This window comes from Vanacampus margaritifer, chromosome 1 (assembly GCF_051991255.1).
Source record: "Vanacampus margaritifer isolate UIUO_Vmar chromosome 1, RoL_Vmar_1.0, whole genome shotgun sequence".
NCBI classification, from domain to species: domain Eukaryota; kingdom Metazoa; phylum Chordata; class Actinopteri; order Syngnathiformes; family Syngnathidae; genus Vanacampus; species Vanacampus margaritifer.
In genome coordinates this window covers 63,954,216-63,978,689 of record NC_135432.1, presented here as the reverse complement: position 1 = coordinate 63,978,689, position 24,474 = coordinate 63,954,216, and the positions used below count along the sequence as shown (strand labels likewise).

At 42.2% G+C, this 24,474-nt stretch overlaps 4 protein-coding genes across 10 annotated transcripts; all 4 read right to left on the bottom strand.

The window, feature by feature from the left end:
* Nucleotides 1-395: 395 nt before the first annotated feature.
* cenpo (centromere protein O) lies at nucleotides 396-4,621 on the bottom strand. Its single transcript, XM_077560151.1, has 6 exons — nucleotides 4,449-4,621; nucleotides 4,152-4,303; nucleotides 3,190-3,337; nucleotides 2,746-3,017; nucleotides 2,122-2,281; nucleotides 396-1,260 (listed from the first exon to the last, which is right to left on the bottom strand). Exons 1-6 carry the CDS (start codon nucleotides 4,462-4,464, stop codon nucleotides 1,151-1,153), a joined length of 858 nt encoding a protein of 285 aa, XP_077416277.1. The 5' UTR covers nucleotides 4,465-4,621; the 3' UTR covers nucleotides 396-1,150.
* Nucleotides 4,622-4,972: 351 nt separating this feature from the next.
* Nucleotides 4,973-14,398, bottom strand: ankrd66 (ankyrin repeat domain 66). 6 transcript variants are annotated; one of them, XM_077560153.1, is made up of 5 exons: nucleotides 14,198-14,398; nucleotides 12,239-12,448; nucleotides 6,137-6,355; nucleotides 5,761-5,989; nucleotides 4,973-5,469 (listed from the first exon to the last, which is right to left on the bottom strand). In XM_077560153.1, exons 3-5 carry the CDS (start codon nucleotides 6,273-6,275, stop codon nucleotides 5,337-5,339), a joined length of 501 nt encoding a protein of 166 aa, XP_077416279.1. In that variant the 5' UTR covers nucleotides 6,276-6,355; nucleotides 12,239-12,448; nucleotides 14,198-14,398; the 3' UTR covers nucleotides 4,973-5,336. The 6 variants fall into 6 exon arrangements, with proteins under 6 accessions (XP_077416279.1, XP_077416281.1, XP_077416280.1 ...); XM_077560155.1 differs by lacking the exon at nucleotides 12,239-12,448 and having other exon boundaries at nucleotides 6,137-6,358; XM_077560154.1 differs by lacking the exon at nucleotides 12,239-12,448.
* Nucleotides 7,373-11,799, bottom strand: tdrd6b (tudor domain containing 6b). The gene is given in 3 exon segments (XM_077559966.1): nucleotides 7,373-9,188; nucleotides 9,190-9,242; nucleotides 9,332-11,799. Coding segments are annotated over 3 exon segments (4,104 nt in total). The 3' UTR covers nucleotides 7,373-7,605.
* A 648-nt stretch (nucleotides 14,399-15,046) lies between the features above and the next one.
* vsnl1b (visinin-like 1b) lies at nucleotides 15,047-24,170 on the bottom strand. Of its 2 annotated transcripts, none has more exons than XM_077560150.1 (4): nucleotides 23,833-24,170; nucleotides 20,251-20,432; nucleotides 19,896-20,111; nucleotides 15,047-18,755 (listed from the first exon to the last, which is right to left on the bottom strand). In XM_077560150.1, the coding sequence occupies exons 2-4, from the start codon at nucleotides 20,410-20,412 to the stop codon at nucleotides 18,558-18,560; spliced, it is 576 nt and encodes a 191-aa protein (XP_077416276.1). In that variant the 5' UTR covers nucleotides 20,413-20,432; nucleotides 23,833-24,170; the 3' UTR covers nucleotides 15,047-18,557. The 2 variants fall into 2 exon arrangements, with proteins under 2 accessions (XP_077416276.1, XP_077416275.1); XM_077560149.1 differs by having other exon boundaries at nucleotides 20,251-20,435; nucleotides 23,833-24,169.
* Between the last annotated feature and the right edge of the window lie 304 nt (nucleotides 24,171-24,474).

Sequence of the window (24,474 nt, the reverse complement as noted above, 5' to 3'; positions counted from 1 at the left end):
GAGGAAGTGCATACCAGCAGCGACGTCACGACTGAACGAGGCGGAAACAGGCTACGTAACCGCCATGCTTACCTGGCGGCCATGTTTGTAGGGGCAGCTTTGCATTTCGCAGGGAAGGCTTGTACATTAAAAATAAGTCCCAATTTAATCATTTCTCAACATTTTTTCCATGAAGTTGACCATTTTGTCAATGCCAAAATGTGTGCTATCAATACTGCGCTTTTGAAAAAGAAAAGAAGGCTCAACAGCTGTGTACGCAATCTTTTTGGCATCCATTAAATACAGTAGTTCAACCGACATTGTCAGTTTTCGTGTGGCAAGCATCAAATATACACCTTCGTTTTTAGCTTCTTTTTTAAAATTATTTTTCATCTCATAAATTTTTTTTTATCAAATTTCGTTGGTATTTTTCATCTTGTATTTTATTTTAAATCCAAAAACAGTGAATCAGAACAGTTTGTCCATACAGCAGCACTGGACCCTGAATGCCTCTTATAACACAATCGAGCAAGAGAGCGTGGCCACACAATTGCAGACAACCTCAAACACAATAGGTCAGGTATATTACATTACATGCAGTGACAGAACCATAGCAGCCAACTGCTTCCGTCGGTGAACACACAGAAAGAAAAACACGCATCAACAGAAATACTTCTTAAGGACTAATGGAGCTAAGAGGAGCACAAATAAGGTTGCTGAACCAGAAGGACGAACGGAACCTTCGTGTCAAGCTGGACCTGCTGGAAAAAGAGTTCAGGTGCACGCAGCGAATGCTGCAACGACGACAACGCTGCCTGCTAAGCGAACGCAGGAGGGTGGGGATGGTGAAGGCCTGCGAGCCCAAAGCCACGGTGGGCGTGGCCATGAAGGAAATAGTCAGCCGCGTGGACGCCGAGGTTCCGAGGTCCGTGTCGGCGCCGCCACCGGGCAGCAGGGGAGGACACCTGCGGAGGAGCTTGTCGTTTGTGCAAGTGAAAAGCATCGCCGCCATCGACACCATATCGGAAAGGGAGGCGGAGAGGCGGCGGCGGCAGGCTCGGGAGCAGGTGGAGAAGACGAGGCTCCTCCAGAGGGAGCGCTTGCGCGAGAAGGTGACGGAATTCATCCAGAGGCTCCAGGACAAAACGTTAAACGGGAATGTAGATGAAGCCTAACAAATTAAGACCATGTTTTTCATGGCGCCCAAAGCTTTGTGAAGCGGCGTCTCCATGAGAAGCTTTCTGTTGTTTTTCCACTCGGGAGACTGCGGAAGCTTCTCATCTAGAAAAAGACATCATGGGTTAGTCGTTTTAAGCAACACTTTTTAAATCATTCCGTTATCAATTAGTCACGTTATCAGGGGGCGACATTTTTTCCTGATGGATTTTTATTTAAAGTTATTTTGATCACATTTGTGTGTTTGTGACATCATTAAAACCTTTCAACATCAGACTTAGGAGTCAAGTGTCACTTTTAAGCATAGTTAAGACCTTCATAATGGAAAATATATATTTTAAAATTTTAAGTAAAAATAAAGTGGAAAACTATGACAAAATATCCCAAATTACTGTATTATAACCCTTGCGCGAAATGATTCAACCGATTACTGTTGTGAGCGTGCTATTCCTGAAATTGTGTCTCTGAGCAACACAAATGATCCAATCCCAAACTTCCTCCACCCATGACTCATCTTTTTAACATGCATGTTTTTGGATTGTGAGAGGAAGCTGGAGCATTTTGAGATTCAAACCCAAAAGCTCAGAAACTGTGAAGCAGATGTGTCAAGTACTAGTCCACAGTCCACAGTCCTGGCCTGGATCGTACACTATTTGAGGACATTTCTATGCTTTGAGTGGGGGACGTTTTTTTTTTTTTTTTAGACTCTGGCTCATCAAGTAACCACAGTTAAGCTCAGGCCTTGTTGTCATGCTAACAAAACAGAGGCAATTTTTTTTCTTAAGAAAAAGCTGTAAGAGGGTTTAAAAGTGTGCTGTAATTGTTGATCTGTAGGGTCATTTGGGGAAAAAAAAAAAAAAAAAACACATCCCTGGCATGTTATTAAGATACCTGGAAATGGGAAATGTTTATGAAATGTGCAAGTGTGGCATAAGGGGCATAGTTAGTCTCCTTTTCATAACCCACCTTCACATTCAAAGCAGACCCCCGTGGGCAGACATCTGGTGTGGTCGGTGTAGTTCAGAGTGCAGAGCAGTGTCGTCTTCTGTCTTGTAGTGCTCAGCATGAGCACCAGGATGGAACACAGCATGTTGCTCTCCATCACAGTCACTGACGGATGAAGCTCCTGAGTGAGAAGTGACTCCGTGTCAAGTACTTGACCTCCAACATTTAAATTAACCAACTATTTGAGATAAATGAATGAAAATGAATAAATACATTTCAATAAACTTTAATGGAAAGGGGTCATTTAAAGAAACACACTACAGGACTGTTAATTTTGTTCTTTTAGATAAATCAAGGAATCTTGTTTTTGGTCTTATATTTTCACCAATCAGGACTCTTAATATCAAAAGTCCTCTAACAATAAGGGGATCGTTATTTAAAAAATATATATATATATATATATATATATATATATATATATATATATATATAAGAAACGTTTAACAGTGGAAGGAAATCAAGAAAAATGTAATATGATTTTTTTTTTTTAATTCACATTCTTTAATGTTTGATCATTTTTATATATGAATTTTAAAAAGCGCAATTTTGCGGTATCTGTGAGAAAAAAGGCTCCAGGAAAGTCACCTTAACAAGCCTCAGCTGCTGTCTGCGGCCCACGAAGGCGTTGAGGTGCGTGCTGAGCGTGTCCAGGAAGCCCCTGAGGTCATCCTGCAGGTCAGCCCGCTCGCAGAGGTCGCCAAGCGGGATGAAGGGCGGCACGTTGTGGCGACTGATCCTCAGCGTCGGCCTCGTGTCCAACTCCAGGTTGTACGTGTCCAGGTAGGCGCCCTCGTAGGCCGTCGACAGAGTCACGCACACGCTTTTCCCCCTGCAGGTCTTGGTGATGTCATAGCCACCTAGTAATGGAAGAAAAAGTTGCATCGCACCACCATCAAGTAATAGTACAAAGTAGGCCTACAAGAAACGTGTTTAATAATGGCGTTATGGGTTAGGGTGTTTAAAAAAGAAAAAAAGGCGATTTGATTTTACGGACATATTGCTGAGCCGAAGTATGTAATGGAGGCGTACCTATAATGTGATGAGCATACAAAAGCTCTTTCAGCTGCATTTGTCTGGCCATCAGCTGCAGAAGTTGTTCATTTTCGCCGTCTTCAGTCTCCATTTCTTCTTCTTCTGCACACTGATTTTTCAGCCGCATCTTGCGTTTTTCAATGTCCTGAGCAGGACATCGACGTTAGTGAATTAATAGAAATCTATTATTAACCAGTCATCATCAAGAACAAAGTTGTGTTTTTTTAAGAAAAGTCTGGTGAATAAAGTCATAATTGAAATGAGTAACTGTCCTGTTTCATTAAAAAGACAAAAAGATGTTTGCATCACATATTTCTTAAAATCAACATTACATTCTTCCTGTAAAAATAAAATCATAATATTCTGACTATATTCCTGTGACCCCCCCCCCCCCCCCCCCATAAGATTGTAAATTGTTCTGAGAAAATCAAGACTATATACAATCATAAAATCCTACTTTTGCTAACATTTTCTTTAAGAGTTGTGAAAGACTGGTTTATGACATTTTAATGCCAATCAAAGCCTTGTTTTTAGATGAATGAATTCAATGCCTTTTAAGACTTTCCAAGGATCCGTGGGGCTGTAATCAGAATAAGATACTTGTAAACATTTGCTATTTTTTGGGAAAAAACTGATCAACATTTTTGGCCATTTCCTGAAATTTTACGGACCAATCGAGTCACTGAATCATTGACTCATAACCAATTTGGAATGTCCTGTTTTAAATGGACGTGTTGATTTTTTTTATCGAATGCATTGATTAATTGAAAAAAACGACAGAATATATTAAAAATGTTACTTGCACCAATGAGTTTCTTAATATGCTTATAGTTTGCAGTGGTGCACGACTGTATGTTTGAAATATGCGAGTTGCAAAATAACAGGAATGGTTTGTCAGCGTGATGTTAACAAATGATAATGCTGCATCGTACAGTTTCAGTAAGGTATTCTATTTCCACCTTGTGTACGGAGATCTCTGCCTTTAGCCGGTCCCTCTGGGCGGTCAATGCCTTGACGCGAGCCCGCAGCTCCTCCACACGACTCCGCTGCCGGGGCCGAACTCGGAGGCTCCTCGCTTGAGCCTCCAGCGCACTCAAGTGACTTAAAACTCCTGCGGGCCACAGTTATAACTTTAACCCGGGATAGTGGTAGAAAATGGCGCGTGTCGACTGTATCGTTTAGCAGGAGCAAAAATTGGTAAACGATCGTAAAAACTTGACAGTAAACTCAGCCAGCGGCACACGGGTGAGTTTTACCTTTAGCTGTCTCCATGTTGACAGTCTGACGTCACCTTTTGTCGCTAAAATGTTAACGTCTTGTTTAGGTGACGGTTATTTTGCAACCAGGTTTGATTTTTAGCGGCTGCCTGCTTGTCATCGATGTAAGCCCCGCCCACCAGAACGGCAAGCCCGGAAGAAGTTTTCCAAACATCTGCATCTTCTTTATGTTCATCTTTTTTTTTGTTGCTTTTATACCCTTTGTAACTCCCCAGCCGTGTTATGTGAATTTTGTTTAAATTGTATACTAATATTATAATGACGTTTATGTGTATAGTTTTTAAATAAAGGTATATATTAAAAAAAAAAAAATCTTGTTCGATTTGAACGGTTTGGCAACCAGCTCTCATGTGCATTACCGCCATCTACCGGACACGTGTGGATCAGTAGATAGAGGCCCTTGAGAGAGTTGCCTTGAGAAGATTCTCCATTTTGGAAGCATTTCCTTTGCATACTGTACAATTTTGTTTTGAAGAGCACCTGTATTTTATATACAAACGATTTGCATGTAAAATGTATTCACCCAAATGCTCTCCAAACCTAAAGATACATAAAATGGAACCGTGATGCCATTTTAAAAAATCTGTTTTAACATGCTCTTGAAGTTTAAGTTTTTGAGTCCTTAGTTGTCTTACCAGAATCGAAACAAATCATAACATATCCCTTGAACTTTTAAAGTTAAAATAAAATAGCTGACTTGGACCAAGAAACTTAAAAGATCCTCAGTCTTTTTCCCACAAAATAAAAAATGGCTAAATGTGAGCTTTTTCATTCAGGTTTAATGTAAACTACTCATGTGTGCATGAATAATCCATTGAGGGCTACATACAGGCTTTGTTTATGTTTTTTGGAGGGACACTAGAAAGACTATTTTATCACTGATCCTATTTGTCCTTCACGTTGGTCTTCACATTGTTCTTCCCACTCTTCATCAGTGTCATCCACAGAAAGCCCTTCATCAGCTGCTATTTTGCGGTATGCCTTCCCCTCTGCCTCTGCCCTGCAACAATAAAATGACAAAATGAGACAAAAAGAAAAGATGATAACTATTAAGGATGTAAAAATAGTCACAATATGGCAGTAGTAAAAGTGCCTCAACGTTGTTTGTCTCAGTATAAGACGGCATGCCGCTTTGCAAGGAAGCTACAGTGTCTCTCCAGGTTTTGATTGGTTCGCTATAGACAGGCAATATCTAAATTATAATGCACAAGCAAAACAAAATGACCATCAAGAACCCAACAAGATGAACTGAGACCAATAGGACAGACGTAGTTTGCTCAAAAAGTCGTACTTCTTGAGGAATGCGACACACTCCTGCTGCCCGTAGATATGAGCGATGCGCACGGGTTTCTCGCCGCCAGCATCCTCCTTGTCCAGGGGGGCGTGGAAGGAGTGCAAGAGCCTCAGGACTGCTACGGAACCAGCCTCAGCGGCAAAGTGCGCCGCGGTCCTGCCCAGCTCTGTCCTCAGGCAGGGCCGGGCTCCGTGCTCGATGAGAAGCCTCGCCGTTTCCACGTCGCCTACGTGGAAGAGGGGGGGTGGGGGGGTGGGGGTGGATTGTATGATCACGGAGTGCTGGAGGAAAGACAACAAACCTCGGAAAAGAATACAAAAGCACTCCGTGTAAGTATAGGTGAGACATGAGATTTAATCCTAAAAACTGTTACCTTTGGCTGCAGCCCAGTGCAGAGGCGTCTTATTGCCCCAGTCCACATCTCGCAGATTGGGGTCACATTTCTTGCACCTGAGGATTTCCTGGACCTGATCGCAATCCCCTGCTGCAGCTGCCTGGTGTAACTCTGACATGCTGCCCCAGCTGGTTGCCTGGTAACAGTGTTCAACATACAGCCACAACAAGTGCCAAATCCCGATAGTAATGCTGCCACCTGCTGGAAGATTTGAAGCAGTGAGTGGTTGACTTGAGATGTTAGCCAAGACCACATACATTTTAGACTAGGTCTAGAACAAGGTTTTCAGTACCAACTATATTTTTTTAACCAACAATGTGGATGCATATCCAAAAGTTAAAAAAAAAAATTGCACAAAAAGTAGGTCACAATTTTTTTTTTTTAATTGGCATTTCATTATTAATAGCATTTCAATATTATCACCTCTTTCGTAGATTGAGTTTTCAGTTTCATGAAATTAACGTTGTGAAGTGTTCAAAAAAAATAATAATTTTGTAAAAGACATCAGCAATGTCTCAATAGCAAAAATATTATTACCTTATTACCTTTCCATTGCCGTAGATAGCCACGTGGGGAAATCCCTGACATACAGTTATCAATATAAAGCTGGCGTTTCATAATATATTTAATAATGTATTCGTTATGAACTAAAATTATGCTGGAAAGTGGCAATCCACAGCAATTTTCTATATACACGCGCCAATGAACTCTTGCTGCTATGATTAGACTTCGTGACCCCAAAATACTGGCCTCTGATTGGTCTATTGCTGTTCGTTAGAGTCAAACGAAATGTAATTATGGGATGCGTTGGTGAGCACACTGCGTGAATCTATTAAAATCTAGTCAAAAAGAAAAACAAATGGATTTATAACATTAGGTAGTATCGTTATACAAAACCTTGCTTCAGGGCTTAACCCGCCCAAAAAAAGAATGCTCCTCAAAATGACTAATTTGCTCCTCAGATGAAATCACTGATTTGCAAAATTGCTCTTCAAAGAAGAAAATAAAATCCAGCCTTGCACTACCTTTCGCCTGTTTATGGCAGGGAGACTTTAGCATTTATTTGAAGGGAGAAGGAAAACTATTGCGCGGACAGTGAATTGACGTCAAAAATATCAATTATGTCATTAATAAGTCAATGTCAACTCGACTATCATCCCCTTAACGTTGACCACAAAAACTCAGACATCCTTCAACCCCTAGTAGAAACAATCGTTCACTGAAAAAAAAGTTTTAATCGATTAAATCTAATGACCAACAAGACAGCTGGAATTATCTTAAGCTATATTCTACACCAACTTTTGTTTGCAGTATTTCTCTATTATTCTAGACTGAACAGCTACTCCTGAGCAACTACGTTGGCAAACTGTAACCCAAAACAATTTTAAGTTCACAACACACAAGCAACAGACCGTCTCAGACTAATTTTGGAAGACATTTGGCTTCCCTCATAGGAATTGTTCTTGAGTGTTTGGTTTCCAGTATTTCTGCATCGCCGCATTGACAGACACTCCCTCACTATCAACATCCACTACATGGTGAGGAAGCCTAATCTCGGAATGGTCTTCGATATGGGACACCATCACACTGATGGGTTTATCCACCAGAAGATTGTAGAAGTCGTCATAAGCTTCATTCTCCCAGGAGCCCTTAGACAGGTCAAATCCCTTCAACGAGCACAAAAAGGCCTGGGGCGTGTACTCCTGCAGAGCTTGAGTGAGAAGTTTCACGTTTTTCACGTCCACGTCCGATTCGTTGCCATAGTCGAGAAACACCACGCGGACTTTATCGTCCTCTCTGCTCACGATCAGCGCTCGATACCACAGGTTGTCTGCGGAAAAGAGTGCGAGGCAAGGGCTACCCGGTCCAAAGGTGTTCGAGGATGAAGGATCTGGCTCTGCTTGTCCTGCTTCCTGTGCCAGTCTCACCACGTTGCTGAGGTCCTCCGTGTTGGTAAATTGACACCAGAAAAAGTGGGGTTCCTCGATACACGAAGCGTAGACCTCCTTGGTTTGGTTTAAGGGCATGTTTGGTCTCTTGTATGAGAATATTTTTGCATCCGCGTTTGAGGATTGTGGCGGACCGGCTGTTTGAATCTCTTCATTCTCAGGCTGTGTGTTAACGGGTTTCCAGTATTTTTGCATGGCCTCATTCAAATCTCTACCAGCGCACTGGATTCTTACCGAGTGTTCTTGAAGGGCAATCTCTGAATGTTCTTGTGTACTGAGAACGGTCACTGCAAGGGGCTTATCCACCACGAGATTGTAAAAGTCGTCGTAAGCTTGATCGTCCCAGGATCCTTTGGATTCGTCAAATCCATCCAAAGAGCACAAAAAGGCCTGAGGGGCATGTTCAATCAGAGACCGGGGGAGGTATCGCACATCTTTAACGTCGACCTCAGACTCGTTTCCAAAGTCCACAAACAGGATGCTGACCGTGCTGCCAGTACTCCGAATCACTTGAGCTCGATGCCACTGGGAGTCCGCATCAAAGAGGGCAAGGCACGGACTGCCGGGATTCAAATTCTCGGGGGCTTCAGCGTCCTTAAGAGTTTCTCCGATGCTCTGAGTGAGTCTTGACACAGCGTTCAGATTTTCAGTGTGGGCCAACTGACACCAGAAGTAACCGGGTCCCACGATGCAGGAGGCGTACATTTCCTTGGACGCATGGTGACATATGATTGGGGTGTGATATGCAAAGCTCTTCTCATTCTCTTCTCGTGACAGGACAGCATCATCGAGATGGATGTCTTTTGGGCTCTCTGCCGAAACCTCAAGAGGGCCATTCAAACATTGGGCGTTTTCCGCGTCGAGCGTCTCTTGTCCACACTTGGGTATGGACGCAAGAGTTATGTGCTGAGACGTCTCCAACGGTTGCTCATCTAAAGCACAAGTTCTGTTTCCATTTTGATCTTTATTTTGCTCTCCTAGTTTTGATATACATGTGAGTTCAGAATTAAAGTCCTCATGTGGTTTGGTGACCCGTTTGGGGTCAATCTCCTGGTTGGACCATAGATCTGGACTGGTCCTTGCTCGTTTCGCGTGCGCTACCTTTTCTCTGACAATTACGTTGACATTCAACAGCCCTTCAAATAATTCCACTAACAGCTTACCGCCGTCGCCTTTGGCCACCACAGAAACAGTCACAGTTATGCCGGTGGCGTGCTTTGTGAACCACTGGTTGACCTCTTGCGGTACGTCAGCCGGAACACCGAAAAGTCCAAGATGAACGGCCAGTACGGGGACCGACTTGGCCGCGCTAGCACCGTCAGGAAACGATTGAACATCAGATGCATTCACTGTGAGGATGTCGCCATAGTCCACAAAGAGCACCTTGATTTCCGGGGAGGTTTGCACCACTTTCCCCCTATACCACTCACCGTCAACATACCGCGCAAGACAGGGGGCATCGGATCTGACGAGTTCGCCCGAACACTGTGACTTGCCTACGAGGTGCTGAACATCTGCGTTCACTTTGTCAAATAAATGAGAATTTCTGTTCAGTTGGCAAAAGAAGTGATGTACCGTCTCTGAAGAGGTGATCCATGCCTTCTCTTTTGTGCCCAACTCCACATCGTACGCGGAATAATGATAGGTCTTCATAGGGACAAGAGAGAGCAGGCTGCAAGCACTTTGGGATGACGTTTCAATGTCCACCACAATAACCGGCTGGCCCTCTTCATCACAAGTTCTGTCTTTTACCGTGCATTTGAATCCAGTGTGTTGAGAACCACCTGCCGCCAGAAGCTTTTGAAAATTGTCTGACGCGGAATCAATCCAGGAGGAATTCGCCTTTGAGTTGATGAGGCAACACTGAAAGGCCTGCGGTTCCAGTTGCAAAAACACCGGGTCAATGGGACATACATCTCCAAGGGGCACACTTCGTGTACTGCCGTAATCCAAAAACTGCACATCCGCTTCAGGGAAACGCTGACTAGCAACGATCCTTGCCCGGTACCACATGCCGTCTTCCGGGTTACGAGCGATGTATGTGGACTTAATGATGGGCAGAGGATGGACAGAGGCGTACTGGTTTTGCAGAACTTCCATCAGCTGTTGCAGATTCTCTTCGTTGTTTGTCCTTTGACACCAGAACTTCTGAGGACCTTCGACATAAGATACAGTCACGTCTACAGTACTTCCAACAGACAACACGTGTTCACGATGAAGGATTTGAGAAATATGTTGGTCATCAATAGTCTTAACGTCACCGGGACCAGAAGAAGGTCGAGCGTCTGAGTTGCCAGTATCTTCTCCATTTTCTGTACTCAACAAGGCTACCTCTAGTATGTTCTTGCTATTTAATTTGACAAGGTTCTGGAGGTGCACAGTCTGTTCCCCTGACAAGGCTTTAATCTGCAATTCTGGTTCCTGTCCTTCAGCCTGAGTTGGTGGGACAATTTGCGCTTGTTCCCTCAAACACGTGTTCACGCATGCAGCATTCCCAGCATAGAGCGTGACGCTATAAATCCCTTGGGAATTCTTCTCTAGCTTGGCCACAAATGTCTTGTTCAGCAGTAACGACTTGAGATATTCATTCTGCTTCTCCGTCCATCCGGCGTCATTGTCATCCATTCCATGTAGGATGAAGTGATATGTGACCACTGGCATTCTGAGAAATTCCCTCTCCATATGTCGGATGCATCCCAACGGCACAAGCTCATTTTTCCCGACATCTACGTGCATAACTTCCACAAGTTCAGTGTCAGTTCCGATGCTTTGCTTGAGCAACGAGCGATACCACATGCCGTTATTCCCTCTGGCAGCACACGGTTCTCCGCAGATTTGCGGTCGTTCCCCTCCAGAATCCGAGGACTCTTTGTAGAACTGTTGGATTTCTTCTGACAGTGATTTCAATGACTTGGAGAAAATCTGCAGACTGCAAAATACGTTTTGAGGATCAGTAACTTCTGTTACAGTAACGGTCTCATACATGTCACAAAGCAGTTCAGGGTACAAGTAGTGGTCGTCAAGTTGGACATTGATACTCCGATCCTGAGTCCCTTTACAGGCAGCGACTGGTGCATCTTCATTGGGTGGAGTCAGGCATTCAAGTACAACTCCTTTGAACTCATCCACCGGAAGCTTCCGCATAGCACCAAGGGTGCACATTTGCTTGGAGACGAAAGGTACGTCAAGAAGAATTGTCCTGTCTGGCATCAGGACGTGCTGGACCACTCCGGTAAGTGTCTTTCCAGGCAGGGACGCCAAGAACTTGGTCGCTTTTTTGGACCAGTTCTCCTTGAGAGACAGGACGTTGGCAAGGATACAGGATTCAATTTCAGGAGGGAGGAAAAAGCTGTCAGATTGGCCCCACGCTAGAGCATCCCGTGTGCCAACGTAAGGCTGTCCTTGGTCGATAAGGAAGACCTCGCACGTGTCGCTTTGGAAGGACGTGATGCGAGCCCTGTGCCACGTGCTGCCGATGCAAACCAGGCACAAATCTCCCGTTTTTCCTTCAAAGTCGAAAAACGTCCGTTTTGGAAGCTGTATCTCCTCCTTCATCCGCTCATAGGCGGGCTTTCTGCTGACGTCAATGCTGACCCACAGCTCCACGAGACCAAATTTGGGGTTTGGGTTGACCCTCCTGATCTCTATAGTTACTTCGGATCCTGGCGTCGGGAGCCCGGGAATGGAACACATTGTTGAGTTCAAATGGATCTGGAAAGCAAAGTAATGTTATAGTCCATCAAACCTTTAGATTATATTATGAGGCTGAATTTACATTGCAGGTCCAAGTGCCTACTTCCAAATGCATGTACAGACGCTCCCCACCTTACTAACGAGTTACGTTCCGGACGATCGTTCGTAAGGTGAATTTGTTCGTAAGTTGCTTCAGTGCTATATTTTGTATTATAATTTATGTTTAAAGCCTATATAAGTATATTGAAGGTTTATATAAGTATGTTTAAGGCTTGTACAAGTAACCTGCATTGGTTTGTACTGAAAAAAACTTAATAAAATGGAGAGAATACGTACAGTACTGTACTGTACTACGTATGTTAGAGAGAGAGAGCGAGACACACACACACACAGTATGTACATGTACGTAATAAGATAAATAAAATGAAGTTTAACTTACTTTTGGAAGATGTACTCGATGCTTAAGGATATGATGGAGGAGGAGGATTTTATATCATGAGAGATTCTTCGTCATCGCTGGAATCGGCTTCAAAAGTTATTTCCTGCTTCATGGGGACCGGCGTTTCTTCCTCCTCCTCCTCGCCACGTTGCTCAGCCTCCAATGAGCTCTCACAGCGCCAATCGTCGGTATTAGCGGCGGAAAGAAGCACTACGCGCAATACAAAATCGAACTTACAGCATTTCTTTCCAAACATTTTTCGACATACTGTACGCGCAGAAATGTTCGTATGTACCGTTGTTCGCAACTCAAATGTTCGTAAGTAGGGGAGCGTCTGTATATAGCCGACATTAAAAAAAATTTTTTTTAAAAGATTTCCATGTGCATTGTGACATATCCAACATGGATGTGCTTACACTGACAAAACACATTAAACCAGTGATTCCCAACCTTTATTGGGCACATATTTTTAAGTTTGAAAAATCTCACGGCACACCACCAAAAACAAAAATGTCACAAAAAGTGGACAGATGGACAAACCTCTATGGTAGCATATTTAGACCATATTTAATTGGGTACACTTTAAATATAGTTAATGCACGTGTCGCCCTCTGCTTTGCTCTTGCAAGCTTTTACTAGCTGCTCGTTAGCCACTGCGGCCTATGGCTCCGGCTAGCTCCGGCTAACTCCCGCTATCCGCTCTTGTTAGATACTCCGGCTAACTTGTGGGTTAATAATAATTGGCGGTAAGCTTACAAAGTGTGGTCTCTCTGAGCCACCGTAGTGTGCATGCTTTGAAATGCCTGCGCTTCGGCGGCATTACAAAACATCTAGTGGTGAACTTTTACACACTGTTCCTTTATATTACTTTTTTTGGCTGATAAACTGCGTAAACAGATGTCTACTATTGCTGTCTACATGACCTGGTCATTATTTTTGACATTTTAGTGCATGTTTGTTGAAAGCTTGAATTTGGGGCAAAAACCACCCACTGGCTCATTCTCGTACACACCTCTTTAGCAAGTTGGTGTTGGAATAGTAGCGTTTGCGAACATCTTTATATATTTATTTTTTTATTAGCATAGCGTTTGGTTAGTTTATTAACCATTAAGCATAGCTTGTGGTAGTATAGACATTATTGATATCGTTCAGATAGTTTGCTGCTGTCAATCACAGCCAGATCACACCCAAACCTCTAGTAACAATAGTCTAGGGGTGGCCAAGTCTGGTCCTCCACAGCCACTATCCAGCCTGTTTTCAAATGTTTCTCTCCACGAACCCACCTGATTCATGATCAGGATCGTTATCAGGCTGAATAGTGACTCTCGAGGACCGAACTTGGCCGCCCCTGGACTAGTCCAACCCCTCGCAAGCCCAACGGTCCTCCAGGCAATGCCCCCTTTGAGCGTGTTTCCATCTGTTTGGGAGTGAGTTGCCCTTTAAATCACGTCCCAGTGATTCTCCGTGTGATACATTAACTACTATTGGTACGTAAAAGAATCACTGAATTTAATAAAACAAACAAACATGAACATGAACAGAATGAGGCTTTTTGTTTGTTTGATTTTAATCCAGTACATTTCTAAGTGCAGTTCTGTTGTATTTAAATTCTAAGAACAGTACTATTGAATTTAACGCAAGCGCAGTAGCTTACTGTATATTTTTTAAAGTACAGTTCAGTTAGTTGTATTGAAATTTTAAAGACATTAGAGTGCATTCTAACTAGGCAGTAATGCCATACATTACTCACTAAACACATCAACATTGTCTTGTCTTGTTTTTGTCCATTTCAAGTTGTTATTCAGCCTATATAGACTCATTTAATTGACTCAAAGAATAACTATCCAACTAACACGAGAATATTTCCCCTGGGCTAACAAATGCTATTTTAACAGTTGCTAGCTAACTCCGGTTTATTCGTAACTTTTGACAGCAGAGAAACACAGGAACTGTACTCACGTTTCTTTATAGGTTCAAGTTGCTTCAAAACAGTCCTCGTTGATTGGTGTCAAAATAAACACAATTTGAGCTTTCAAAATGTTCTCGTTCGCATCGGAGGACGGATGATGAGTTGTCTTGCACTTGCGCGTACGCGTGACACGTGATGGGGTCGTGCGCGGGCGGACACGGCTGGCGGGCGAGCCAATCGTTGCTACTCTGACCCGGAAGCTCGCTAATTGGTCTTACTGACGTCAGCTTTGCTTTTCCTCATGCAGGGTTGTATTTTTTTTTATTTGAGAGGGTGACATTTATTTTTTGTTAATGTATGAATTTAAAATGCGTTTAAGAGTTTAGATGTTTAGAAAATATATATTGTTACACCACAAAAGTGTAGTCTAGCTGAACTAACAGGAACATGATTAATTAATTAATATATTTTTTACAGTATTCCAAGAAAACGTTGTGGAGCTAAGAAAGGGGGGAAAGTATAATGTATGTATTTTTCCAATGTATTAAGAAAAACTAAAATTATATATATATATATATATGGTAGTTATTTTCCAGCAAAAAAAAACGTCATATTATGAGAATAAAGTAGGATTTTTTTTATTTCCCTAAAAAAAAAAGAACTAAAAAAAAAATCTGAGCGTTCATAAAATACAGTTTTGATCTTTATCCACCTAATCTATCAGTCAGTATGGTCATCAGTGTGTTTTGGAAAAAGCCCGTCTGTGGTTTATTGATTTTAATCACAACAGAACTCGAGTTTTTTGTTTGCTTGTTTGTTTGGTTGGTTTGTTGGTTGGTTTGGTTTGGTTGGGGTGCAACACATGCCACATGTATAAAAGAATACAGTCACTTGTATCATGAGTTTTCATATTTGATAGAAACATTTACTTGACATTAAAGATCTCCACGTGGTGTCGGGTTAGATTGAATCGTGTACAGACAGTATAATAATAATAATAATAATAATAATAATAATAATAATAATAATAAAGATTTTGGGGGGTAAGCTCTTCTGCTATCTTCACCATTGGACATGTGGACTCACAAAGCAGACACTCAGTCCTTGCTTGCATAATAACCTGGGAACAGGGAAGGCTAATGTACAGGACAGACTAATTCAAAAAGCGAAACAAAACCTTATGCTTGAAAACAATTTAAATGCTGGAATGCAGTGTGTTCAGTAAACTCTTTTTTTTTTCTTTTTTTTTTTGCTGCTGCTTTGGAATATGAGCCCCTCTCATTAGGGAACTCTCAGCATGGAGATCATTTGATTTCTATAGCAGTGCTCTTTGTAAACATGTCGATATGTACTGTGTAAACAAATCAAACAAGCAGCCAATTGTGGGCCGCAAGTGTGTGGGCGTGTGTGTGCAATGGAGGAAGGAATATGTATTAGGGCCATATTGAAAAGAAAATGACATTATATAATGAGAATAAAGTGGTACTTTCTAAAAACCTAATACAGTATGGCATCTCTATTTCAAGAAAGAAGTCATAATATTGGGTCTTCTTTTTCAAGAAAAAAGTCATATATTTTTCAAGAGGAAAAAAAAATAAAGATTTTTTAAAGGAAAAAAAAGTAGTATTTTTCAAGGAAAAAAATACAGTGAAATGAAAAACCGAAATAAAAAATAAAGAAAAATATTGAACCATATGAGTATAAAGTGTTTGTTTTTCTTCAAGAAAATAGTCATCTTTTTCAAGAAAAACTCGCTTTTTAGGAAAAGAAAATCTGCACTTTTTTTAATTAGGGAAAACAGTTGTTGTTTTATGAGAATTAAGTCAGATTACATTCAAGAAAACGTTCAAAATTTTGAAGAAAAAAAGACGACCTTATGAGAATAAAGTCAAATTTTATTTTTAGAAAAAGCATTATATTTCTAGAGGGGAAAAAATCGAACTAATCCAGAATAAACTTTTATTATTACAGACAGAATATTACACATATTTTCTCAAATAAATATGATTTTATTCTGGAAGATGATGACTTTTTCTTGAAAAATACAACTGTCATCTAAAAAAAAAGAAAAAAAGACTTCATTCTTGTAATATAATTATTTTTGCTTTCATGGGGCCCCAATACTCCTTTGTAGCAATCAAATATCACATGAATAAAATAAATCCTGAAGGAATATGAGTTGTTGAATGAATGCGGAGGGAAGCATGCTCCCACCTCAGGTGAGCTTACACTGTACATCCCATGCAACAATATTAAATGGATCCCAAGAGGGTTTCCTCTTTTAGAACAATTGAAGATGCAAAAAAAATAAATAAAGAGGTCATAGATTATATATATAGATATATATATCTTCTTTTCTTTTTTTTTACACATAATACATGCATGCAATACGTTTTCTGTCGTGTGCGAACATCTCTCTATCATCCACGAGCTCTACAAGCCTGGCCGGCAGAGACACTTATCATTACAATTATCATAGGAGTTATTGTTTCTCTTTACGATTACTGAAAGCAGTACGTAGTTGCGGCGGTGAACAACTTGCAAGGGGGAGGCTGGCTGGTGGGAACACGAGTCCAAAAGGAAGTGCTCCACTCATGGAAGAAGTCGGCGTGACGTCACGTGTGAGCCGCCATATTGGTAAGGGGGGGGGGGGGGGGGGACTAAATAGGTTGTAGAACGCTCCGTGGACGTTTGCTGAAAATTCAACAACCGAAGCAATTTTTAATGAGCAACGGGAAATTCGGTTGGCGTGTCCATTATGAGTAGAGCCACAATAAAGTCTGAGAAAAAACTCAAAATGACACGTGATGTCGGCCATTTTGTTTTGAAGATGCTATTTTAGGCTCATTTGTAAAACAAACGCTCTTAGAGATTTTTGGGTATAAATTTGGTAAGCATGTCATTCATACATTACCACGCCGTGGCATACTAAAAAATAAACAGGACGTCCACCATTTTGATAGCAAGCAGCCATTTTAAGGTCAATTTGGCTATTTCCGGATTGCTGCTAAATACGACCCACATATACAAGACAACCCTAAATTATAAAAGTTTTTAATTTTCTCTTTGTATTTGGGCAAAGCATGTTGGCAAAATTCTTAACCAAACATCTTAAAAATTCTGCTTAAATTTGGTAGGACTATCTATTATGTGTAGGCCTACAAAAAATATGTCAAGAAAATGCTGAAAAGACACAAAAATCCTCCCCCCCCCATTTTGCCGCCAATTTGCTCGCTTCAAGAAAATCCTTGAAAGATGGAAATTTTCTTGAGATATTGTCTAATTGATCATTTATACATACAGGACTGGACAGGCCATCTGGCATTGAGGGCAAATGCCCGGTGGGCCGGCCTCTTTTGAGGCTGGTGCAGTGCTTTTTAATTATCATTTCGAAGGACCAGTCCATTAATCCATTTCGAATATAGATAGCAAACTGAATCATCATCAATAAACATAAGCGGCGGAACTACATGTTAGGCAAGAGTCTGGCTTGCCTAAGTCAAAATGCCAGGGCCAATTTTTTTGTACCAGTTCAGCTCTATGCACATATCATAAGGATCACCATAAAACACAAAACACTTGACCAAATGTGTTTTTTTTTTGTTTTGTTTTAATTCAGCTGCCTAACCTAGTTTGGATGAGTAACAAGAAATCTGGTTGGCCTGTCTATTATGAGTAAACCTATTAAAAAGTCTCAAGGAGCCATGCCCAAAAGAGAAAGAAAGTCCACCATTTTAGTTTGAAGTGGACATTTTAGGGTCAATTTGGCCATTCCCGTGAGTCTCAGATTCTTCCTTGAGATTTTGTCCAATTGCTACCAAATGACAACAAGCTGCAGCGTACTAGGTAATGCTTAATTGTGTGGGCGGAGCAAAGCTGAATGTGTTCACCTAAAACACCAAAGCCAACTCCAAAGTCAAATACTTTAACTGTCTCCGTGTCGTGAATAGTTTCCCCCCCGATAGCAATATGGCGGCTACTCGTCGGACGTGTCACAAAGTACCCGGCTATTCGACTCCATCCGTAAACAAGCTGGATGAGCGCGTACGTGTGCGTTTGTGTGTGTGTGTGGAGGGTTCACGGTGCACAACAACATGTTCGGAAATAGAAATGTAGCATTATCTTATCGCTATATTCAAAATGATTCCGCATATTTGACATATTTCTCATGCATACAACCACAAGAAGCGAGTCCATTGAAAAAGAGTCCAAGCTTTTTTTTTCTTTTTCTTTTTTTACCCCTGTGGAATGAGACATTTAAACAGCGGTCCAGTGTGTGTGTGTGTGTGTGTGTGTGTGTGTGTGCAAGCAGGGTGACAAGGAGGAGGGACGAGGGGGCTTGGGTAGCGAGCAGAGGTGGCGTTTAGAGGGTGAGTGTGGTGGGCGGGGCAAATGGGCAGGGGTGGGGCTTCACTTCTGCATGTCACACTGCAACAGCAGCACGATGGACGGGTCGCTCTTGGCCGCCTCCTTGAACTCGTCCAGCGAGATCTGGTCGTCGTTGTTCTTATCCATTTTGCTGAAGATCTTGTCCACCCGCTGCGCCGGTGTCAGGCCGTCCTCGTTCATCTTCATCATGATCACAGTGCCCACCATTTTGTAGATGGCCTGCAGGGGGTGAGCGGCATTTTATTATGTTGTCCTATAAAATGAGGGTGTGTCTCTATCATTTTTTTTTATCCTTGGGATCGTTTGGCTAAAACATGCCACGGACCTGTTATTGAATTCAATTGTGAAAAAAAAGCATAATATGGCTAATTTTAAGGTATACTTCCTAAATTCCTCCAGGAACTTTCAGTGCAGCAACTTTGCATGGGCTGGCAGTATTAAAATTTCCATTATTAATTATTCACCCTTTTATTTTATTTTTATTATTATTATTATTATTATTATTATTATTACTATTATTATTATTATTATCATTATTTTGGTAAATAAAAACATTATGTAATGAGCACCGTATTAAGTTTATAAATAAATAAATGAATAAATAAATAAATGTTAACAATCTTCTGTTCTAATTCTGAGCAAGTCACAGTGTCACTGGTGAGCTATTTTTAGAATAGCCATGTGGGCTCTCCAGAAAAAGAAGAAAAAAAAGAATAGACATGCGGGCTACTCATGTTGTCATGGGGCTAACTAGTACACCCTGGCACCATGACTTACTCATTTATTAATTTTGGAAAATTCACATCAAGCAAAAGGCATCTGTTGTCAGTAGCTCTAACTATGTCTCTTTCGTCCAACCTGCCTCCGTCCCAGTCCCCGTGCCGGATTGCTCACCTCAACATCATTGGGGGCAAGTAACTTCAAAGAGGCGGCTCATTTGATCAACTATGCAAGTGACCAATCATTTTTGCACCCCTGTCACCTCAGAAAAAAAGAGGAGCTAGCCCATGGCTAGTAACAACTTCTTTGAAAAGCTCCTGCGATTTCAGACTTTTTTGGTTCATGATGCTCGGGAACATGGTTGAACGAGACAATCATCAAGGCCAACATGTTATCTACTCTCTTCTGCTTGCGTAAAGATGTCTGCACTGCAATGCTGTAACTCAATACAACTGCAGTCTCGCCATCACCCGCCCGCCGCCTGCCTGCCTGTGAGGTGCGGGTGTGCAGCAGCGTGACAGTCACAGTCTGCCTGATAATCCCCCAACTTGATCTGGTGGCGACGCAGGACGTGCCACACCCCATGAGGCCCAGTAAAAAAAAGAAGAAAAAAAGAAAGAAAGAAATCGCACCACCTACCTCGATGATCTCCAGCATTTCCACCCTGGTGATCTTGCCGTCTCCGTCCAGGTCGTACATGTTGAAGGCCCAGTTGAGCTTCTGCTCGAAGCTGCCGCGCGACGTGATGGAAAGCGCGCAGATGAACTCTCGGAAGTCGATGGTGCCGTCGCCGTTCTTGTCAAAGGTGCGGAAGGCGTGCTGGGCGAACTTGGAGGCGTCGCCGTACGGGAAGAACTGCAACGAGGAAGCGACAGTTGAGGACAACCAGCGAGCAACCGTATGTTGGGTACGCACTGTTTTTTAATGATATGGAATTATTTGGTGGACTTCCAAGATACTGTAAGAAAATGTGTACGGTGATGGACGTGCCCACCTTGACGTAGAGCTGCTGGAACTCCTCCAGGTTGAGTCTTCCGGTGGGGCAGTCTTTGAGGAAACCCTTGTACCACTGCTTCAGCTCGTGCTCGTTGAACTCCGTGTTCTTCACAAGGTCCTCCATCACCTCGGGTGTCAGTTTGCTGTTCTGCTTTCCCATGGCTGCTGCTGCTGCTGCTGCTGCTGCGTACACATGAAAATCAATTCAAAGCGTCCAGTGGAACCTTTAACGTCATCCAATCTGGTGTTGGACTGCTGCTTTTTTTTTTTTTTTTTTTTTTTTTTATGAACGAAACCACACAAAGATAGTCTTCCAAGCTCGTGAAATCATATTCCAAAATCACTTTGTTACATGTTTTTTTTTTGTTGTTTTTTTGTGCTCAATAAACAAAGTCAAGAGTTGAGTTGAGTGTTAAACCGCAAAAAGTTTAAATAAACACTGTAAGTACTGTGAAACTGCAAGTAGATTAAATCAGGTGTGGATCATTTGATCACGTTGCTGATAACAAGGAATTATAAAGGTAATAGTCAAGGGATTTTATAGAAAAGTAAACAAGGCTAGGCTAATGCTAAGCTAACTTGCCTAGCATTTAGCACAATTTCACCTCATGACGTTATAAATAAGGCAACCTACTGCACATTAATATTTATATATAAATATGTGTACAAAACACATGCTTTAAAGACCCTGTTAAGTGAATTCAGATTTTTGTTTCTAAACACATTACTGTACTGCATACGTGTTTGAAGATCATTACTGAAAACATGCAAAGACTGCAAAGTATTTAGTAGCAATTGGTGGAGATACAGCATTGAACTTTTTTTTTCCTGATTTTTGGACATATGGTCGCCTCTCCTCGACTATAAGAACTTGCGGCCCTTTGTTAGCGGTTAGCTTATGAGCTAGCCGCTAGCTAGCAACTCCTTTTTCTGGCGAAGAAAGTCTCGCAACAAAGCGGTGGGATATATTCCAGCCACTTAAAGATAAAAAGACGCGGGGATGTGAAAACGGAAGGAAGATGCTTGACGGAGGAGTAAAAAAAAAAAAACAGCTTGATTTCTCACAATTCTTAAGCCTCATTTTACATACTTTCTTTCTTTTTAACCATTCAAATTTAGCAGGGCTCTTCACAACACTCCTCGCTGTGGCGTGGTAAATTTACAATAAATGTATTTAAACTTACTTAAACTTTAACTACAAAACCATGAAAAACACAGTATGACCATTACAAGTATTATAAATGACATCTACGTGTGTTGCCAATAAAGGTTTAATATAAAATGACAGACTATTGCCAATAGGTGAGAAATCGTGCTGAGTTTTTTTTTTTTTTCTTTCAGGGTGGGAGGGTTGAAAGTGTTGAATTGTTTCCCCCCCCTGGTGCTCATGTTTCTATTTCGGGCCTCAAGCTTGTTTGTGCCAGTCTGTGGCACTGACCTGGATCCTCACAGTCACTCAGCCACTTCATCAATGGATGAGAGTCAGCACAACATGCTGTTGGATGGAGATGCGCTGGTAAACATGGGCCGGTCTATATGTCATTTGGAGTGGCCAATGGGGCACAAAGGCATCATTGATCCATGAAGTCGGAATGTTTCAAGTTTGCAAATAAGGCTCCAACTGTTAGAATTCATGATATTAAAGAACAAACATGGGTCGGTCTATATGAAAATTTATGATGGAGGCTGAATCCATCCAGTGTGGACATCAAAGCATAGCTTGCATTTGTTACAAATCCAGCATTGACCAATCTATATATTATTTAGAGCGACCAATGAGGAATTCTCCACATTGAACTGTGCGCACATGATACGTAACTGATGCATGGAATATGTCCCGTGCTAGTTTCTAGCTTCAGTTGCTTTTGCTAAATCATTGGCCAGTCTAAATGCCATTTAAAGCGGCCAATGCAGCACTCACTACATTAAAATTAAATTTCCTGAATAACTTTAAAGGGACATAGAATACACTAGTGTCACATGGGTCTAAAAATAGCTCACCAGCGAGATGCATCCATTTTTTGTAAGTGTTGTGAGTCTTTTTTTTTTTTTTTTTTTAAGAGGGAAGTCAACCCCAAAAAATGTTCTTGGCAATAATATGTTCTATGCACCCCAACTAGTCTAAATACGGTATTCTGGTTAATATTGTGGTAATGGAATATGAGTTAAGCAGCAAAATCCAGCATTTGTTATCAATACAGAAGGCGGCCATTTTGCCACTTGCTGTTTAGCGAAAATCACATCACAGTTGCTCAGGTTGTAGGCAACAATCAATCACAGCACATATTCAAAAAAACAGGTGAGCTGTGATTGGTCATTGCCTGAGTCCCGAGTAACTGTGATGTCATCTTCAGTCAACAACAGCAAGTGGCAAAATGGCCGCCCCCTGACATGGATTAAAAACGGCTGGATTTTGCTGCATAACCCATATTTAACAAATGTAATATTAATCAGAATGTCATGTTTAGACAAGTGAGGTCACATATAACATATTATTGTCAAGAAGTGTTAAAGGTTGACTTCCACTTCAAATCACACTTACACCAATGTAGGTTTGAAAATGACAACAACAACAACAAACAAATTTAATGTTTCAAAAGTCAGTATTGTAGCGCATGACCAAACGTGAAGAAAAGCAAGCAATGGTGAGAAGGAAGCAGCTCAAATTTTCAAAAAGGTTGATGACCCCTGCACTACACCCACCAGCGAAGCTTGTGCCGTCCCCCCCCCCCCACACACACACACACATCCCATCTCAGCCCAACCCTCAAAAGGGGCACCATGCGTGTGTGCTCGCCCCTGGCAACAACAGTAACACACACACCACTGAACACGATCCATGGACCTGAATGCGTCAAGTGTGAGGTCTACCAGCTTTTTTTTTTTCTTTTTCTTTACGTAAACAGTCACATTGCGCGTATACCTCCCACCAGTCAGAACCACCAAACATACGGTCCACTTTCTCTGCAGCATGACGACAGGCTAGCCCAGGGCCCCCCACTACAAATATTTGCAAAATATGAAGAAGAAAAAAAATCCGATACGTCAGCCAATGAATGACCTTGAAGGACAAAACATTTTTGCACGAAGATGCCGCGAACGCCTCGCATCACGCAACTGTGCGGCTGTTTTGACGTGTGGGGGGAGAGGAAGGGGGGGTGTTGTGGGTGGGTGGGTGGGGGCTTGGACGGAGGGAGGGTGGTCGTGGATGGTGGAGCAATGATGATGGTGATGTGCGCGCTCTATGCGCACACGCAGGCCCAAGAGAAAGCGAAAAATAATGGGGCTCGCTCGTTTTCAACGACGACGCAATTACGGTACACGAGCGGCGGCGCCTCCCGAGAGACGCTGCCGCATTCCGATAGAAACGACGCAGTGGTAAAGGGAGGGGGGGCGCAGCAGTGGGGGGAATGCGCCAATTTGTGCACCCTGCGATAAATTAAAAAAAAAAGAACGCACGTCATGACGAGGCTGCAAAAATGCGCCTTTGAAGAAATTGCGCATTTGGGGGGTGGGGGGGACAAATCAACTCGTTTCTGTCCACAACACAATGAATGAAACAACCGGGAGGGCGGCTTACCTTATAGCACTGCTATTGTGTTCTTCTCCCCCTGCAAAGTACACAGCAAAAACTCCCCTCCGCTGGCGGCGAGGCTGAGGAGGAGGAGAAGAGGAGGAGGAGGAGGAGGAGGGGTGATTGAGGAGATGGTGGTGGTAGTAGGGAGGTGCGCAATGTAATGCTTCTTCCACAAGGAACCGCGGATGCCGACGTTGGCGCGATAGTGTTCTTCTCGACGTTATTCCCGATGAAGATGTGGTGCAGCAGCGGCGGCGGTAGTGTCGTTTGTCGGACGGACCGCAAGAGCCTGAACGCATCACAGCCTCGTTCACTGACTGACGGACTCGACTGGCCCGCGCGTGGCGATCTTGCACCTCCACCTGCTCTGCGCACGCAAACGCACCATCACTCGCATTGCACGCGTAGTCCAGATTTGTGTTTGTTTAAAGGGAAAATACAAATATTAGTGAGAAATATAATAAAATATTGCATTAAAATACAAAATGGAAAAAATACAAACATATGGATGTGAAATAAACATTTTCTAAAGTCTATATTAATATATGGGCCTATGAAAAAATACAAATTATGAGATAAAAATATTTGATGAAAAATAACATTAACTAACAAAAATGATAAAAACTGAATTTTTAGGGACATAAA

What these genes read in the sequence shown, in the direction of transcription:
- ankrd66 (XM_077560152.1), bottom strand. Translation starts at nt 6,416, where the DNA reads ATGTATGTGGTCTTGGCTAACATCTCAAGTCAACCACTCACTGCTTCA. An exon ending in GCACTGGGCTGCAGCCAAAG is followed by an intron (nt 5,990 to 6,136) that starts GTAACAGTTTTT and finishes TCTTCCACGTAG; the next exon opens with GCGACGTGGAAACGGCGAGG. An exon ending in TGTGTCGCATTCCTCAAGAA is followed by an intron (nt 5,470 to 5,760) that starts GTACGACTTTTT and finishes TTATTGTTGCAG; the next exon opens with GGCAGAGGCAGAGGGGAAGG.
- vsnl1b (XM_077560150.1), bottom strand. Translation starts at nt 20,412, where the DNA reads ATGGGAAAGCAGAACAGCAAACTGACACCCGAGGTGATGGAGGACCTT. An exon ending in TCCAGCAGCTCTACGTCAAG is followed by an intron (nt 20,112 to 20,250) that starts GTGGGCACGTCC and finishes TCCTCGTTGCAG; the next exon opens with TTCTTCCCGTACGGCGACGC. An exon ending in AAATGCTGGAGATCATCGAG is followed by an intron (nt 18,756 to 19,895) that starts GTAGGTGGTGCG and finishes CACCCCCTGCAG; the next exon opens with GCCATCTACAAAATGGTGGG.
- cenpo (XM_077560151.1), bottom strand. An exon ending in CAGAGATCTCCGTACACAAG is followed by an intron (nt 3,338 to 4,151) that starts GTGGAAATAGAA and finishes TGTCCTGCTCAG; the next exon opens with GACATTGAAAAACGCAAGAT. An exon ending in AGCAGCTGAGGCTTGTTAAG is followed by an intron (nt 2,282 to 2,745) that starts GTGACTTTCCTG and finishes CTTCTCACTCAG; the next exon opens with GAGCTTCATCCGTCAGTGAC.